Source organism: Maniola jurtina, chromosome 2 (genome assembly GCF_905333055.1).
Source record: "Maniola jurtina chromosome 2, ilManJurt1.1, whole genome shotgun sequence".
In the NCBI taxonomy this organism is placed as follows: Eukaryota; Metazoa; Arthropoda; class Insecta; order Lepidoptera; family Nymphalidae; genus Maniola; species Maniola jurtina.
The window spans coordinates 8,315,504-8,331,569 of record NC_060030.1 but is presented as its reverse complement, the minus strand read 5'-3'; the positions used below and the strand labels follow the sequence as shown (position 1 = coordinate 8,331,569).

The following is a 16,066-nucleotide window of genomic DNA, read 5'->3' as shown; positions in this document are numbered from 1 at the left end:
TACTTTGAGAACCCATTAGCAGCTAACAGCAAGGCCTGGACTCCAAATTTTTATATGTGCGTTTATGAGCAAATAAGAATAGACCCTACTTTTACTAAAAAAAGTCTTATAATTTGGCGCGAACCATCTAAACACCATGATGATTATTATTTCTGCATTGTGAATATAACCAGAAGAAACAGCAAAAAAATTGTTCCAAGCGACTCTATTGTAACTTGCAGTCTACAATTAGAACGATTCTGACTTCTGGTGATAAATCTGTACCTCAGCCCCAACCCAGTACCTCCAATCTACTTCAAGAACTTTCAGAAGGTAGTGACGATGTAGTGACTTTTACATCTCAACTTAGACTATTCAATCAAAATGATTTAGACCACTTAATGAGAGATCTTAGATTGTCTAAAAAGCATCAGAATATGTGGCTTCTCGGCTCAAAGGAACAAATCTGATAACATGTGTTACGGTATATTGTTCTCACTACTCTCAAAACATTCAGCAGCTGATGTTGCACTTCCAGCGACTTGGGTGCAACATGGGCATTAAGTTTCATTTTCTCTGTAATCATTTAGACTGTTTTCCAGAAAATTTAGGTGACTTTCAACCTAAGATAACTATACCAAAGGGGATAATATCATATGAAAGGGCTCTATTATACATTCTAAAACAGGTTTTATTTATTATTATTATGTAAAATAGTGTTTGATTTATCGCGCAAAATGTAGAAAAAAATATACAATAAGTCAAAAACTGTGAAAATCTGTCAATTTTTTTTGAATTCCAAGCCGAAAATATATTTAAGAATTTATTTATTAATAGGAATCGAGAGTTTATGCACTAGATAGAGTTCGTTCATTCACTGAAATTCCCAGTTCATTTTCTGGCAATTTATCCTTTTCTTAAATAAAATAATTTATAATAATTAATACCACGCATTTTATTTGATTTTTTGATATTTAAATAATTTAAGAGTGTTTACCTACTGTGTACAGACACACAAAATATAAAAATTAGATATAGAACGATTCTCATATACCTTAATTTTAGGTCAATGTCAGGGTAGTCCTTATTCGTTCATGTACTGGATCTTTTACCCTCCTACGTCAAAATACTAAAAGTCCGCGTAAATTTCGCAGATTGAAATGTCTGCTTGATTAATTGTCAATAGAGGGTCATGACATGTCAAAATTGCTAGTTTGAAGGTGAAATCGTCTATGTCATTCGCAATGGTTTTCCTCTTAAGACGATAGCCTAGACGCCATAAAAATAAATTTCTTGGAGTGGGTTTTTGTAGCACGAACGGCAGCTTAAGATAATTTGTTTTAAAATGATCAATGATAAATGTCCGTTGTTTTTTATCGTGTTTACTCGCTGGAGTAATTGCAAGCACAATGAACGTCCAGCCATTCAGTTGTGATCAATAGACAATGGAGTTCAGGCGACCTTCAGAGCGAATTTTTATTTCCTCTTTTAATTAATTATTGCTTTAATGCCGAGCAAAATGTCTCTGGCAATCAACAATGTTATATTTTGATAACTAATTACAGTTTTTTCAGAACTGTCATAATCAGGATAAAAATAATTATACCTGTAAGCTGTCGATAAGTCGCTTAGCATTGTTATTTGTTAAAATTGTATGGTCTTTTCACCAATAAGTAACTTATTGACAGATTACAGATGGATTGATTATTATTATTGACTAGCTGATGCCCGCGACTCCGTTCGCGTGGATGCAGGTTTTTTAAAATTCCCGTGGGAACTCTTTGATTTTCCGGGATAAAAAGTAGCCTATGTGCTAATCCAGGGTATAATCTATCTCCATTCTCAGTTTCAGCCCAATCCGTCCAGTAGTTTTTGCGTGAAGGAGTAACAAACATACACACACACACACACACACACACACACACACACACACACACACACACACACATACAAACTTTCTCCTTTATAATATTAGTGTGATTTCGGCTGTAAAGCTAGATTTTAAAATGTAATCTAAATTAAGCACAAGTTAATAATATTAGAATTGATGAAAGTAAGGACTTTTCTGAAACTCAAAAGTTTGTCAGAATAAAGTTTGATTTTGCAGTTATTTCAATTACATTATTCAGAGTGCAAAACCCGTATCGCCTCAATAAACCACTCTTTTGTGTTCCGTTTTATATCGCTTCAAAGAATTCTATGATAACAAATCCCTTGACATAGAGTGGCTATTCAGCTCATAAGTACCGCGGCCACGTCTCTGCGCTGGAGACAGCATCCACTGAATACAATGAAATGAACATTTTATAAGTCTAGTGAATAATTCAAATATTCTTCATTGATACTACGTCAAGTTCGCGAACTGTGTCAATCAATGGTCAACGGTTTTATAATTGTTATCAAAATGCATTTTGAAAAACTTTTGTATGAATAAATGTACTTTTCTAATATAGAGAATACTTATTTGATTTTGATTCAGAAATTGATTTTTGTTCGACATTCAAAACTGATCCTTGACACACAAAAAATATCATCTAAATTATTTATTTTATTCAATGTGGTTTTCCCGATGATATTGCAACTGCAATTTAAATGCTGGAATGAAATAAAACTATTCGTTAGTTCCTAGAACATTTTGAAGGGTTAGCGAACAAATTTAAATAATATAAGGTGATTAAAATACTAATTAAGCATGTTTTATTCAGATTTTTGCCTATTAATACTTATTTTAACTAGCCGATGCCCGCGACTTCGCCCGCGTGGATTTAGGTTTTTTGAAATCCCGTGGGAACTCTTTGATTTTCCGGGATAAAAAGTAGCCTATGTGCTAATCCAGGATATTATCTATCTCCATTCCAAAGGGTCTAGCCGGATAAGCATAGCGAATCGGCCCCCAAATGACAACCTATTTCGAAACTTAGGTATCAATATCGCCTTGATGTACGAATACGATTTATACAAGTTTCACCTCCCTACTCCGCTTTTTCCCTGAGATATTAAAAAAAATGTGCGTGAGTACGACTATCGTTCAAAGTGTCATATCTCGGAAAGTTTTAAAGATACAAACGTGAAACTAACGCGAGATTTTAGGTGATCTTTAAGAGCATATTTTATATTTTTTTCAGATTTTTGGAATGGTTACGAACATTTTTTTTTAAATAAATAAAAATTTAATTATTATTATTTCAGTGTTCCTTCTTAGGTACAATCACTGAAAAAAAAAATGTTATAGTACTTGACATGTACTAATACTCAAAAAAAAAAATCGTTTGAAAAAATATAGTGCAACACTGCAAAAAAAAATTAAGTTCCACGGAACTAGGTTATACAAGGATATAGACATAGGCACATGTACAGTGTTAATAGGTAAGTCGACCTAGATCCGTTATAAGGTTGTAGGGGAGGTCAAATGCTATCAAAAACTCCATAATACCTATCGGCGAAAATAGCCCGTTTTTGAGTTTTTCAGGAAAAATAAGAATTGAGGTTTTTTTAGTTAATAAAAAAAAGTAGCGCATATTTCCAACCTTTTATACAATTTCTGAATAGCAGACATCCCAACTTAACAATTAAGTACTAAAAAATAATCTTTAAATGTTTTGCATTAGGGTTCAGATACTTTACCAGTTTCATACTTTAGTTCTTTGACAAAAAGCTATTTTTTTTTAAATAGCACTTACAGAAATTCAATTCTTTGAACACAGCTGAGTTTTCGTTTTCTATTACCACCTTTTAAGTTTTGACTACCTTTAAATAAAGTTAAAATGATTTTAAAAAATTTAAGAGTTGAGAAAAGTCTCTGTAGTGCTCAAATTGTTGAATTCCTTCAGCTAATTTTCAATTTATTGAAGGTTGTAAGAAGATATTATAGCCAGGTAGGTAAGAATATTGAAATGTTTTATTGCTTAGTTAGTTTAAATATTTAATCTGCCAGTCAAAAATCTCAGTAATTTTGAAGAAAAAAATAGCACTTTTGACAAAGTAACTAATTATGAAACTGGTAAAGTATCGGAACCCTACTGCAAAACATTTAAAGGTTATTCTTTAGCACTTATTTATTAGTTGGGATGTCTGCTATTCGTAAACTGTATAAAAGGTTAGAAGTATGCTCTAATTTTTTTTTTATTAATTAAAAAAAAAACGAATTCTTGATTTTCCTAAAAACCCAAAAAACTCAAAAACGGGCTATTTTCGCTGATAGGTACTATGGAGTTTTTGATAGCATTTGACCTCCCCTACAACCTTATAATGAATCTAGGTCGACTTACCTATTAATACTGTACATGTGCCTATGTCTATATCCTTGTATAACCCAGTTCCGTGGAACTTAATTTTTTTTTGCAGTGTTGCACTATATTTTTTCAAACGATTTTTTTTTGAGTATTAGTACATGTCAAGTACTATAACATTTTTTTTTCAGTGATTGTACCTAAGAAGGAACACTGAAATAATAATAATTACACGCACATTTTTTTTAATATCTCAGGGAAAAAGCGGAGTAGGGAGGCGAAACTTGTATAAATCGTATTCGTACATCAAGGCGATATTGATACCTAAGTTTCGAAATAGGTTGTCATTTGGGGGCCGATTCGCTATGCTTATCCGGCTAGACCCTTTCAGCCAAATCCGTCCTGTAGTTTTTGCGTGAAGGAGTAACAAACACACACACACACACACACACACACACACACACACACATACAAACTTTCGCCTTTATAATATTAGTGTGATAATACAAATCTGAACTCATTTCCTAGCAAAACGGCCTAAACCTGTGCTAAAATTGAGGGAGTAAGATTTCGATTTCTCGTTACATTTACAGTAAAGTTTCAACAGCTATATATTTATGCCCCTCCTGTGAAATTTCATTTTATTCAGTTACACCGTTTTGTTCGCCAGCTATTCTTGTAAATCCTAGAGATTTAAGTAGTAGTTACAAGTTGAGAAGGGACATGGCTTATTTAGAGCCCATGTTGCGTTTCCATCTTTAATCTGCGTGGGCACATATTTCCAAGAAAACATTTCTTGTTCGTCGTACATAATGCTGACGAGAAAACAGAAGTAATAATGTTAGCTATACTTATACGGTGAGCAACTCCGTAAATGAATCATCGCATATGCGTTCCTCGTCAATCTGCAAAAAGAGGTTTGTCGAAAAATGCTTCTCGTTTGGTTTGTTCTGTGCTCGGAGTAGCTCGAGCCTCGAGCTATACTCATCCTTTATTTATTTATACCGGTATGAAGAATTCAGTTTTTGCTGACCAATAACAGCGTGCGTTCAGCGCAACCACAATATTTCTAAAAGAGCAAATTCTGTAAATGACGATTGAGCAACACGGTGGAATGCCTCAAATCGTTAGCTTTAATGGGGTTATAATACTAAATATTCGATAAGTAATGAGCAAGTGTCGTAATAGATTATATTGTTACTTGAAAATAATTATTATCAGGTTATACCTCCTTAATCTTTTCATTAAATCTGTTGTTGGTTCAATTTTTATATTTTCAGGGTGTTTGTACTTTGTATGCGAGTTTGCCTTCTAAATGGCTGAACAAATTTGGATATAAGTATGGGGTATTGTTACAATCCTAGATATATATTATTCGGGGTGACAATGACTTGTATATATTTTTTTTGAAGACAATTCAATATGTATAATGAATTTTTGTTCATTGCCAATATCCATCTGTCATTGTGGCTGTATGGCAGCATTTTGTAATGTTACTTTTTTTACTTTTTAGTTCGTTTTTTGGCAGGACAATCATGTTTTTTCACCCCCGACCCAAAAAGTGGGGTGTTATAAGTTTGGCGTGTGTATCTGTGTATCTTTGTATTTGTCTGTAGCATCGTAGCTCCTAAACTAATGAACCGATTTTAATTTAGTTTTTTTTGTTTGAAAGGTGGCTTGATCGAAAGTGTTCTTAGCTAACTATAATCCAAAAAAATCGGTTCAGCCGTTTGAAAGTTATCAGCTCTTTTCTAGTTACTGTAACCTTCACTTGTCGGGGGTGTTATAAATTTTTAATTTACACTTGTTATTACCTAACAAGGACGTTCCTGTATATTTTATAGAAGGATATACATCCAATATTTTATGTAATAATATACCTATTATTATTACATAATTTGGTTTCTTTGCTTGCGCAAGAAAAATTATATAATGTTATAACGGTAGATAGGTACTTAGTAGGTAATTTATAGATACTCTACTATATTTTATGATATCCGTTCAGAAAAAAACCGATCATTTAAAACATTACATTTAATGTCGTCTCGGCTTAATGACTCATTAGCGGGATCGACGCTAGTTTCTCTTATCAGAGATGATAAAACTCGCGTAGATTTGAGCCGCTCCCTACACTTTCCCTTGCGCCCATTGCACCTGCTGCGACGATGACCGAAGAAGTATAAAGGCCTAAATCTTCATAAGATGCCTGACTTCTTGGGAAAGAAATCGGGTTATGTGGGATTTTTACCCACTACATCTCCTTCAGTTGCCACCCTCAGTGCATATTGGAAAGTTCTGAGATCTCATATTATTGAGTACATACGTAGATGCCCCTTGGGCTGGATGATGAAAATAAGTACTTGCGACTTTGTGCGCATGGGTTTAGGTATAGCTCAGAAGCTAAGCTTTGGTACACCTATTCACCCACTTTAGAGCCACAAAAAGTCGTGTGTCAGTATTAAACTGGTATGCAATGTCGTGATAGCGCTCAGACGGACGACAAACTGTTGCCACAAAAATACTTCCTCTTCGAAATCCATCGAATGTACAGTCTATTTTGTGGTTTTACTTCGACTACGCGCCCACAAAACTGTTAATGAAAAGTGGTAGATAATTATTATGGTCGACAGTTCAACCACATTACGATCTGATGTTTTGCAGGAGGAAAGTGATACGTCTGAGCTAAGCATTAGATTTTTAAAAATCCCGTGAGATCTGTTTGATTTTCTAGGATGAGAAGTAGTATGTCCTTCCCCGGGGTGCAAGCTATTTAGTATTTATGTACCAAACGTTGCTGTGAAAAGCAAGCAGATAGACAAACAGACACACTTTCGCATTCATAATAATATTAGTATGGATTTTCCATTTAAATTCGAGCTTGAGTTTTGCATGATTTTTATTTAACATACCTTTAAGTATATAGTGAGATATTATTTACTTAAACTTTTTTTGCAACTTTAATTAACAATCTTTTATCGATTCGACTGATACAGCGGCTATTTTACGTTTAGTACTTAATCTATATCGGGGCTTTGGTTGTTTTAATTAAAAGATTAATAATGAAGCAATCGAGTCGCGAGCAACGACCGGAGAGGATAAGCACGCCAGGCGGGCGCACGCAACCCTACGAGACATGCGTGTCGCTCCGTTACGACACCTACACCAAATTTTTCCACATGCCCGAACAGCCGAGATAAGCAACGAGCGACGCCAACGTGTTATTTATTAACGAACCGAATGATCGATAGTTGGACGCGACACCGGACGTCGACGTGGACGAGCGCCTTTCGAAATACGCCGCCGCGCCGACTTGCTCACAACTCGTTGCAACTTCAGATAAAAATGACTCACACCTAATTAAATCCAAAATCACTTTTTTGATAGTTTATTTCTTTCCATGTTCGACTGGCGCTGTTCCACCGAGGTGCTCGGGGCCACTTTCCAAAATTTTGCTAGCCACTTGGCGCTGCCCTCACTCAAGTGCATCCGATTTTTTGAGTCTTTGATTCTCAGGTCTGCACTCACGACGTCTACAGCCAGCGCTTTCTTGGGCGGCCTCAAGATTTAGATCCAGGGACGGCAATATTGACACATTCGCTATCGAGATAACTTTGTGGTTGTTAAACTACTTATTTATCAAATAATAAATAATCGAATGCACGTTTGTCTCCAAGTTCCATTCTGACTTTGTATCGGTTTTCTATTGTAGTTGAAAACTTTTCAAAGTAGAGAATGTTGAGTTTATAAGCTCGTGAGTAAATCAAGATTGCGTATATTTTTTAGGGAGTATTTGCGGTAAGATATAAAAGTGAGGTTTTATTCAGGTATCGGTTACCTACAACTTACAAGAGTAGGTAAATTTATGACACGTACGAATACATAGTAATTATACATACATACATGCTCATAGTAATTTAAAAATTTTAACCCCCGACCCAAAAAGAGGGATGTTATAAGTTTGACGTGTATATCTGTGTATCTGTGTATGTCTGCAATCTGTCTGTGAGTGGCATCGTAGGTCTGATCCTAAACTAATGAACCGATTTTAATTTAGTTTTTTTTTTTGTTTAAAAGGTGGCTTGATCGAGAGTGTTCTTAGATACTTATAATCCAAGAAAATCGGTTCAGCCGTTTGAAAGTTATCAGCTCTTTTCTAGTTACTTGTAACCTTCACTTGTCAGGGGTGTTATAAATTTTTAATTTACACTTGTAGACTATAATATTAGCTATCTTTGTTGATCGTTTACCAAAGTTACTTACCTATTCCGAATTTAGATTAATCGAAGATTTTTTAATATTTCGGGTTAAATTATCATCTTTTTTCATTATAACAATGTGAGAGGTGTAAACACATATTTTTAAATGCCATATTCTCTTAAACTTATTGTTGAGATTGGTCAATTACATATTTTTATTAATTCTCGTTGAAGTCGAGGCCTATACGTACAACGAGTACCTATATGATTTGTCTAAGAAACGGTTTTAGATAAATGTCCGTATCGAATGCTTTGTTTGCGTTGCATCGATTCCTTCAACCCTTCGCTTGGAGCCATCCGTTCCGCTCTAGCATACGTCACGTCTTGGCGACAGCTGCGCGTGATACTTTCTAATCGTTCCATTCAAACCCAAACAAACAGACGAGAAGGCAAATTGCGAAACTTAAATGGCATGAACAATTGACAATAAAGAAAAGATTGGTCAATTAATTATTTATAAATACTTCAAGAGACAATACGTAGATAGTAGATACAATGCTTGATGGATTGGAGTGAATGCTGCGTTAAAAATAATCTATAATAAATTTTGCAATGATGATAAATTTAAAAGCTCAAGTTGTATAATATTTCCTTAGCGGCTGTGATGTGAGCAAAAGTGATAGGAAACGATCGGAAATTCGAGGTTCATGTGCGCAGGGCAGGTTAGACCAGTCCCGATGGCCTCGCAAGGACCCCAGCAAACCTGTTAGATTCGTTGCACGATTTTTACGTGCGCACCTACCGGAATCTCATTCACGTGGTGCAACCGCGCCGCCCGCGCCTCGGCACCGGCCTGCCAGTTAACTCGTCAAATGACTCACGCTTTAGCTGGTTAAATGCCAGAAGCTGGCTTTTCCAGTTTTCTGAACCAATTCGCATATTCTATTCTTACTTGACGCTAACGTGACATTCTCGAACACCTATGTTAATTCATTGATAGAGTGATGGCCTGCCAGGTGGAAACACGTATGATGACGCCATACTGTTTGCTTTAGCCGCTCATGTACTCGTTTGACTTTTAGCATCTTTTTATCTTATGTGTACCTATATCTATTTACTAAAGATGGAGCTTATGATATTTGCATAATTTATAGTAAAAAACTATCGTTGAATGAAAAGCTTTTATTTAGATTGCATCCACTGCATTGCTCCCAATTGTGAATTTGGTTAACAGATTGTGAAAATTAGTAATAGGTAGATACTAGATTGCAAAATGTTGCAGCCGATAGTAAATACAGGCTTAAGATTATAAATAACTCAACGTACCTAACTGTAGTAAATATTGGTATTTATTATCTATCTGGTCCACTGAGTAATGAAGTGACCTCGTCTTATAAAGAAATAGCCAGTTTTGGTACGGTTTGAGATTTAGTGCTAACTTTATATTATGTCATTAGTTAACTATGCGGAAAATGTAGTAACTAGTATTTTGTTAAGACTTATAGTGGCTATCATTACGACTTGATAGCTCGATTGTTATTATAATAACAATAAATAATGGCCTCCCGTGATATCAACAAACTACCAGGAACAGGAATCAGGTAGAACTACGATCCGGTCAAACTCGTCCGACGCGTGCTTCCAACATTTTTTATTTATTTGTCTGCATCGTCGGATACCGCTGGGTGTGACGTCAGACAACCTAAACTGGTTGGCGAGGGAACAGGGATTTGCCTCGTATCCTTCCGGTTCTGCAAGTGGTACGGACCTGTTCTACATTCAGGTTATGCAGCAGCAAGCGACCCGACCCGCGTGACGTATGGCCGCCCGTTCGAGCCTACGATCGTTAGCGAACTTCCGAATTAGGTATCGTTAAGCCTCGAGGCTGCTAACTCGGTGGCAGTCCTGAGAGCAAGCTAGTTTGGGCGACCGGCCACTGGGCCTGCTGACTCACGATTGTCTGCAACAATTAGAGTGTATGTATGTAGGTATTATATCGACGTATTATGCGATGACGACCACTGATGGATACCATCAAAGGTCAGTATCCGTACCAAAATGGTCACGCCTAATAACTGGTTCGTAAGATGTAGTCGGTCCAGTTGTAAAACTACAGGCTTGGGATACCAGTATTTTACGTTTACTTCATTGATACGACACACTCAATGGAAATTGGTGAGTTGTTTCATATTCGTCATCGTCAGGTTTGCACCTACACACAATCCAAGTAGCTTTTAAAGCTTATGCCATTCAATGTTGTATTACTGTTCCTTTTATCCATTGTTTGATGACTGCAGGAACTTACTACACTGCTGTTGTGGCGATCCAAATAATATAAATAATAATCACTAAACAAATAGACACACTTTGAATTAATTATATTACTTATATCTATCTTCTTATCTACGAACGACATTTTGCCTGCCACTTCGTCCGCGTCGAATTAGGTGTCAACTCCTACTGCCCTACTGTTGCCTTAGAATTTCATGAAAACTTCAAAAAACCGGCCAAGTGCATCGCACCAAGGGTTCCGTAATCGGATAATTTTTCCGACATTTTGCACTATAAATCAAAAACTATCATGCATAAAAATAAATAAAAATCTGTTTTTCGAATATACAGGTAATGCGCTTTCATATGACACCGCACTTGGTATAGTTATCTTACTTTAAAAATTGAAACACATTTTCATCTTTTTAATGATGTAACCACAAATTCGCGGTTCCGATTTTTTGCTGTGCTTGTGCTATAAGACCTACCTACCTACCTGCCAAATTTCATGATTCTAGGTCAGGAATCTTATCGGGCTAAAATGTAACCACAAAGTTGTTATAATAATTTAATTAACTGTGTAATTAATTTGATTAACTTTTTTCAACAGGAGACGCAAGGAATTAATGGAGGTCAGCGGTGATTCCTGGCGAGCATATTACACGGGTGGGTCGGAGCACCCGCTGAGCGCAGCCACCTCCGCCGTGCTAGGCGTTGCTGACGATGCTCAGCCCCAGCCCCTGGTCACTGAGTACTATAAGCTGCCGCCGCTGGCACAGGAATCGCACCTCAACCTGCACAAGGAAGTTTGGCAGTGAGTTCATATGTATTAACTAGCTCAATATATTTTCAATTCCAAGTTAGCCTTTGACAGCGATCGCACGTGGTGGTAAGTGATGATGTAGTCTAAGATAGTTGTGGGCTGACTTGTAAAGAGTATGACACATATTTTTATTTAACCCATATCACTTATAAATTTTTACACAGCACCGTACCGGATCGCTAAATCGCCTAGCGGCACAGCTTTGCCGGCAGGGTGATAACTTACCACTGGCAAATCAAATCAAATCATTTTATTTACTCAAATGCAGGCAAAGACACCCTCCAGCCTTAACCACAGTCAATTTAGATACAATAGATTCCCAAATTGGCCCTGCCAGAGATAGAACCCGGGCCCTCCCACTTATAAGACCACAGCACTCACAACTGAGCCAGAGAGGTCTACAAATATAAAAGGATCTTCTCCAAGATTCTACTTGCTGGAGGGTACTTTAAAAGACTTCAGTACTTTCTGTGATTCACACTTACGAACAGCGAAGAGCATTTCGAAGATGCAGTGGTCTTCGAAATGACTTTCCTCCACTTAGGTACAACCTGCACCTAATATGCAAAAAACTAAGGTGTACGAGTAGTTGCCTAGGTAAAGTTAGGTTGTTTTGTTAGGTTAGGTTTTAAAAATGTTGAAAAAAATAAGGCGGTTTTGATGTGATTTGTTTTTGTTTCCTTACCTATTATTATTGATATGAGATAAACGTAGAATAATAATTAATTAATATGCAAAACTATGAAAAACAGTAAAAAATATTATACTAGGTTCCAAGTCCGAAGGTATATTACGAAGGCGGAAAAATACTTAATAATTAGGTATATCAAGGTCGAAAAAACAAAATTATACATATTTTATGAATTTGATCATCGTCCAGATCGAAGTTGATTCCGGAAAATCAATCATCGATTCTCACGGCCGTATATTACGCCGAAGTTCGTGTATAGTGGCAATTATCATTATAATCGACAAATATCGAAGCTTTGTGAATACGAAATGAATTCGCGTAAAATTTATACGAATACTATGATAATATTGGATCTTTACTTTTTATACGAGCAGTTACAGTTACAGGCGGGGTGCTGTGTTGCCGAGTCTCACGGCCGAGTACACAGAGACTGAGGCCGCGTGGCTTCCGCCCCAAAGAAAGGTGTAAGAATAACAAATAATAAAAATGTTAATGTTCCACTCAATAAATCATAGGCGCTCATTTGAATACGTATAGCAGGATTATCGAAATAAGAGTTTGCAACTGCAGTGAACGTCTTATCCCCTACGCAGCTCCCACTTCTGTGTATATCATTTAAATATTACCATATTTTTGCATAACGACTGCGAATATCTTGCGAGCTTTTATAAAAACTTATCAGGTTAAAATTTGAATTACTATTTACCTTAAACTAAGCAATAAAATTGATATTCGAATCAAATAAATCACATTCTGTACACAATGTATTTATTGTCTAAAACATTATACGCAGTTTTCCTGAAAAATACCATTTTCATATTTTAGGGTTCTTGCTTCTTATTCACTGATTGAAGTTTTATAATTTTAGAGTCATTTAATCACAATAGAAAAAGTTAAAAACGCGGATAAAATGTCTACATTTAATAAAGCTACTCAAAAAAAGATGGTCGTCGTATTCTCTGCTATTCCCATAGAAACACGACCCCGATCAAATTATGCTCGCTCTTTGAAAGAGGTTGTTAACAGCATCCTTTCAATGCCACAAAAATGAGCAAACTCCGTGTCACACTCCTATTTACTATAAAGAATGCATAATGCTCACTTCACACTCTACGCTACTTATTCTTTTATGAAAATTTTATTATATTCCATAAACATATTGTATAATGATAACGGAAGCATGAACATATTAAACAGATTTAACAACATCGAAGCCTTTATTGAAGAAAAATAATAAACTAAATTTTAACTTGCTGTGGTATTCGCTACGATCTTGCTATGTTTGAAAAAAAATTATACCTACTACGTAAACAATTCAAACGCCATTTTTGTGACATGTGGAGGACAGATTAATTCAATTACGTATCATTAACACCACTCTTAATTTAATAATTAATTAATTAGCTTTACAATGAAACCATTAGGTATATCTTTGTAAAGCTAATTAAGAGGCGCTCTTTTGACGCCTGATAGTGCGGGTGAACTCAATGCTTATTGGTATGATCTAAAATATACCTACTTATTATATTGTTTAGAGAGATAAACATACCTGCGTGATCACTATTATGCCCACGGCTGGAGGATCAACGACGGTGACGGTTTTCGGCCTGTCATCCTCGTCACTGTTTACGGGAGTGCATAAACACAAATAATGACAATAGACGGATGTGGCTGGAAGCGGCTCACATTGACAAGGACGCCCAGGACTTGTCTCGGCGCATTGTCGGCACGCGTCCCACGCGCCGGCTCCAACGTGTGCTGCTATTTCTCATTCATACATTCAAAATTATAACGAATGCTTAACTCGCCCGCACCCATCCGTGAGCGCGGCATCGACGCTCGCGTTTGTATGCTAATCCGATATATAGTTCAGTGCCACAGCATCGTCAGTTTCGGTGCGCTGTTTGTTGTCTAAATCGCTCGTAATATTTGAATTGAATGCACGTTAGATGTAGAAATTAACTAGTTCGAGCTGTATATTATGTTACTTCCAAATCGTAGGCGTAAAGCATGTTTCGTAAACGCGCTGCGTTTAGCGCGGGCGCAACTCGCCACCTATGGCTGCCCAGGGCCGGGGAAATTATAGCCATCGAGTGAAAACGGCCATAACCATTAATAGTTGTCGGTGGCTCTCGAATGCTGTCTCGAAGATTAGCATAGAAACGCTCGCCGGGATGGCCCCGGGAGGGTCTCGACCTCGCGACCCTGTCACCGTTCGTGGCTGCATGCTTTGCAAATAACGGGAAAATACTCTAATGTCAACTTTTGTTTAAGCGTCAATTGCAGTACTACGCTAGATTATTATTGATAATCATAACAGGAACATTATTTGTATGATTTGATTGGTACTGTGTTATAAAACATTGTTACTATTTAAAATGAAACATTAAATTATGCACTGTAATAAATTAGCAAATTAAAATTTCCTCTCGTATCTTCGCGATGCTTGGCAAAAACTTGAAGCTGGGACCGTGTGACCCATTTAGAACTAGAACCGGTTTCCTCTTGAAGATATATCTGTATTGTTAATGCCACAACAGTTAATACCATTCAGTTCCCCCGTATAAGGCCTACCCTCTTATAAAGTAATGCATAAAAAGAAGCAACATCGTTATGTCCCCACAGTCAGCCGGAACATAGCGAAATATGAAATCGGGGCTTGACCATTCTTCTTGACCGTTCTTTATCTACAGCACATATCCTATTCAAATGACGACAAGTCAAAATTACAATTAATAAGTATGGTAGCCGTTGCGAATTATTACCTACAGCTGTCGTTCGTGTTTTTACTATAGGCATAGAGACGATGAGGATTGGAGCGATTGGATCACGCCGAAAGCTTCATTATTTGTTTATGATGTACGCAATCAAACATTTATTTTAATGGCTGAGACAAATGGCGAAATCTTTTTCAATTAAAGATTTTGATAACGTATTAGTTCCGTGAGAAAAGTAGCAATAAACCTACATTTGGTCTCATGATATATTCAAATAGAATGAAATAACGTTTCTCACATCCGCTGCAAGCGCCTTCTTCATCTCGCTTTAATGCTCAATAGATTGTAATCTATTCGTCAACGATGTATAAACTGTCGTCGCCTTTGATTTTAATCTGGCGCAACCCAACTCTCGTGATTCCCTAGAATAAGAAATTATTATTTATTTTAGATTTTATCTTAAACGATTACAGAGTATGTAGATGCGCAGTAATTTTAGCGTTAATTAAATATTCAGACGTAACCTATAACGTGGACAGGCGATTGCGTGGTTCATATAACCGTATATAAATAAGATAACTATCAGTGAATATCGTGGAAAATTAATGTTCACATGGGTAAATGAGTTTTTACTGCTCAACTTAAATACCCTTTAAGAGCTATTTTTATTATAGAACTAGTTGACCCGCCCGGCCTCGCTCGAGTGGAATTTTTAAAAAACACTTTTTTTTCAAATAGGTACGTAGTAGGTAGTTCTTCATTGCAGGAAAGCCCAAATACGAGTACAAATACCTACAAACTTTTCGGTAACTTGGTTCAAAATATTACCCCATATTAAACTTAAAGTGCTATATTATTTACTTGTGCTTACTTACTATTAATATTATTGTTGTGTCAAGGTACTTTAAATTTAATTTTTATATTAGGTAGGTGTGTTATATATTTTGATTATTTTAAAAACATACTTATCTATACTAATAAATAAAATTAGAGTGTTGTGGTAGTGGATTTGACGGGACTTTCACAGGTAAGTAGAGGATTGACCAGGGCGTAACATAGGCTACTTTTTTAACCGACTTTCAAAAAGGGAGTTGTGTTTTTCTACCTATGTACACCGAAATCTCCGAGATTTCTGAACCGATTTGCGTAATTTTTTTTTT

The 16,066-nt window shown here is 36.3% G+C and overlaps 1 protein-coding gene across 3 annotated transcripts in view; it reads left to right on the top strand.

Annotated features, from left to right (window-relative positions):
- The window catches only part of LOC123872554 (protein grainyhead), a 152,572-nt gene that overhangs the window by 79,490 nt on the left and 57,016 nt on the right, over window positions 1-16,066 (top strand). For all 3 annotated transcript variants that reach the window (XM_045916902.1, XM_045916894.1, XM_045916886.1), the window contains exon 3: window positions 11,286-11,489. In XM_045916902.1, coding sequence (XP_045772858.1) covers window positions 11,286-11,489 — 204 coding nt within the window. The remainder of the gene's footprint in view (window positions 1-11,285; window positions 11,490-16,066) is intronic.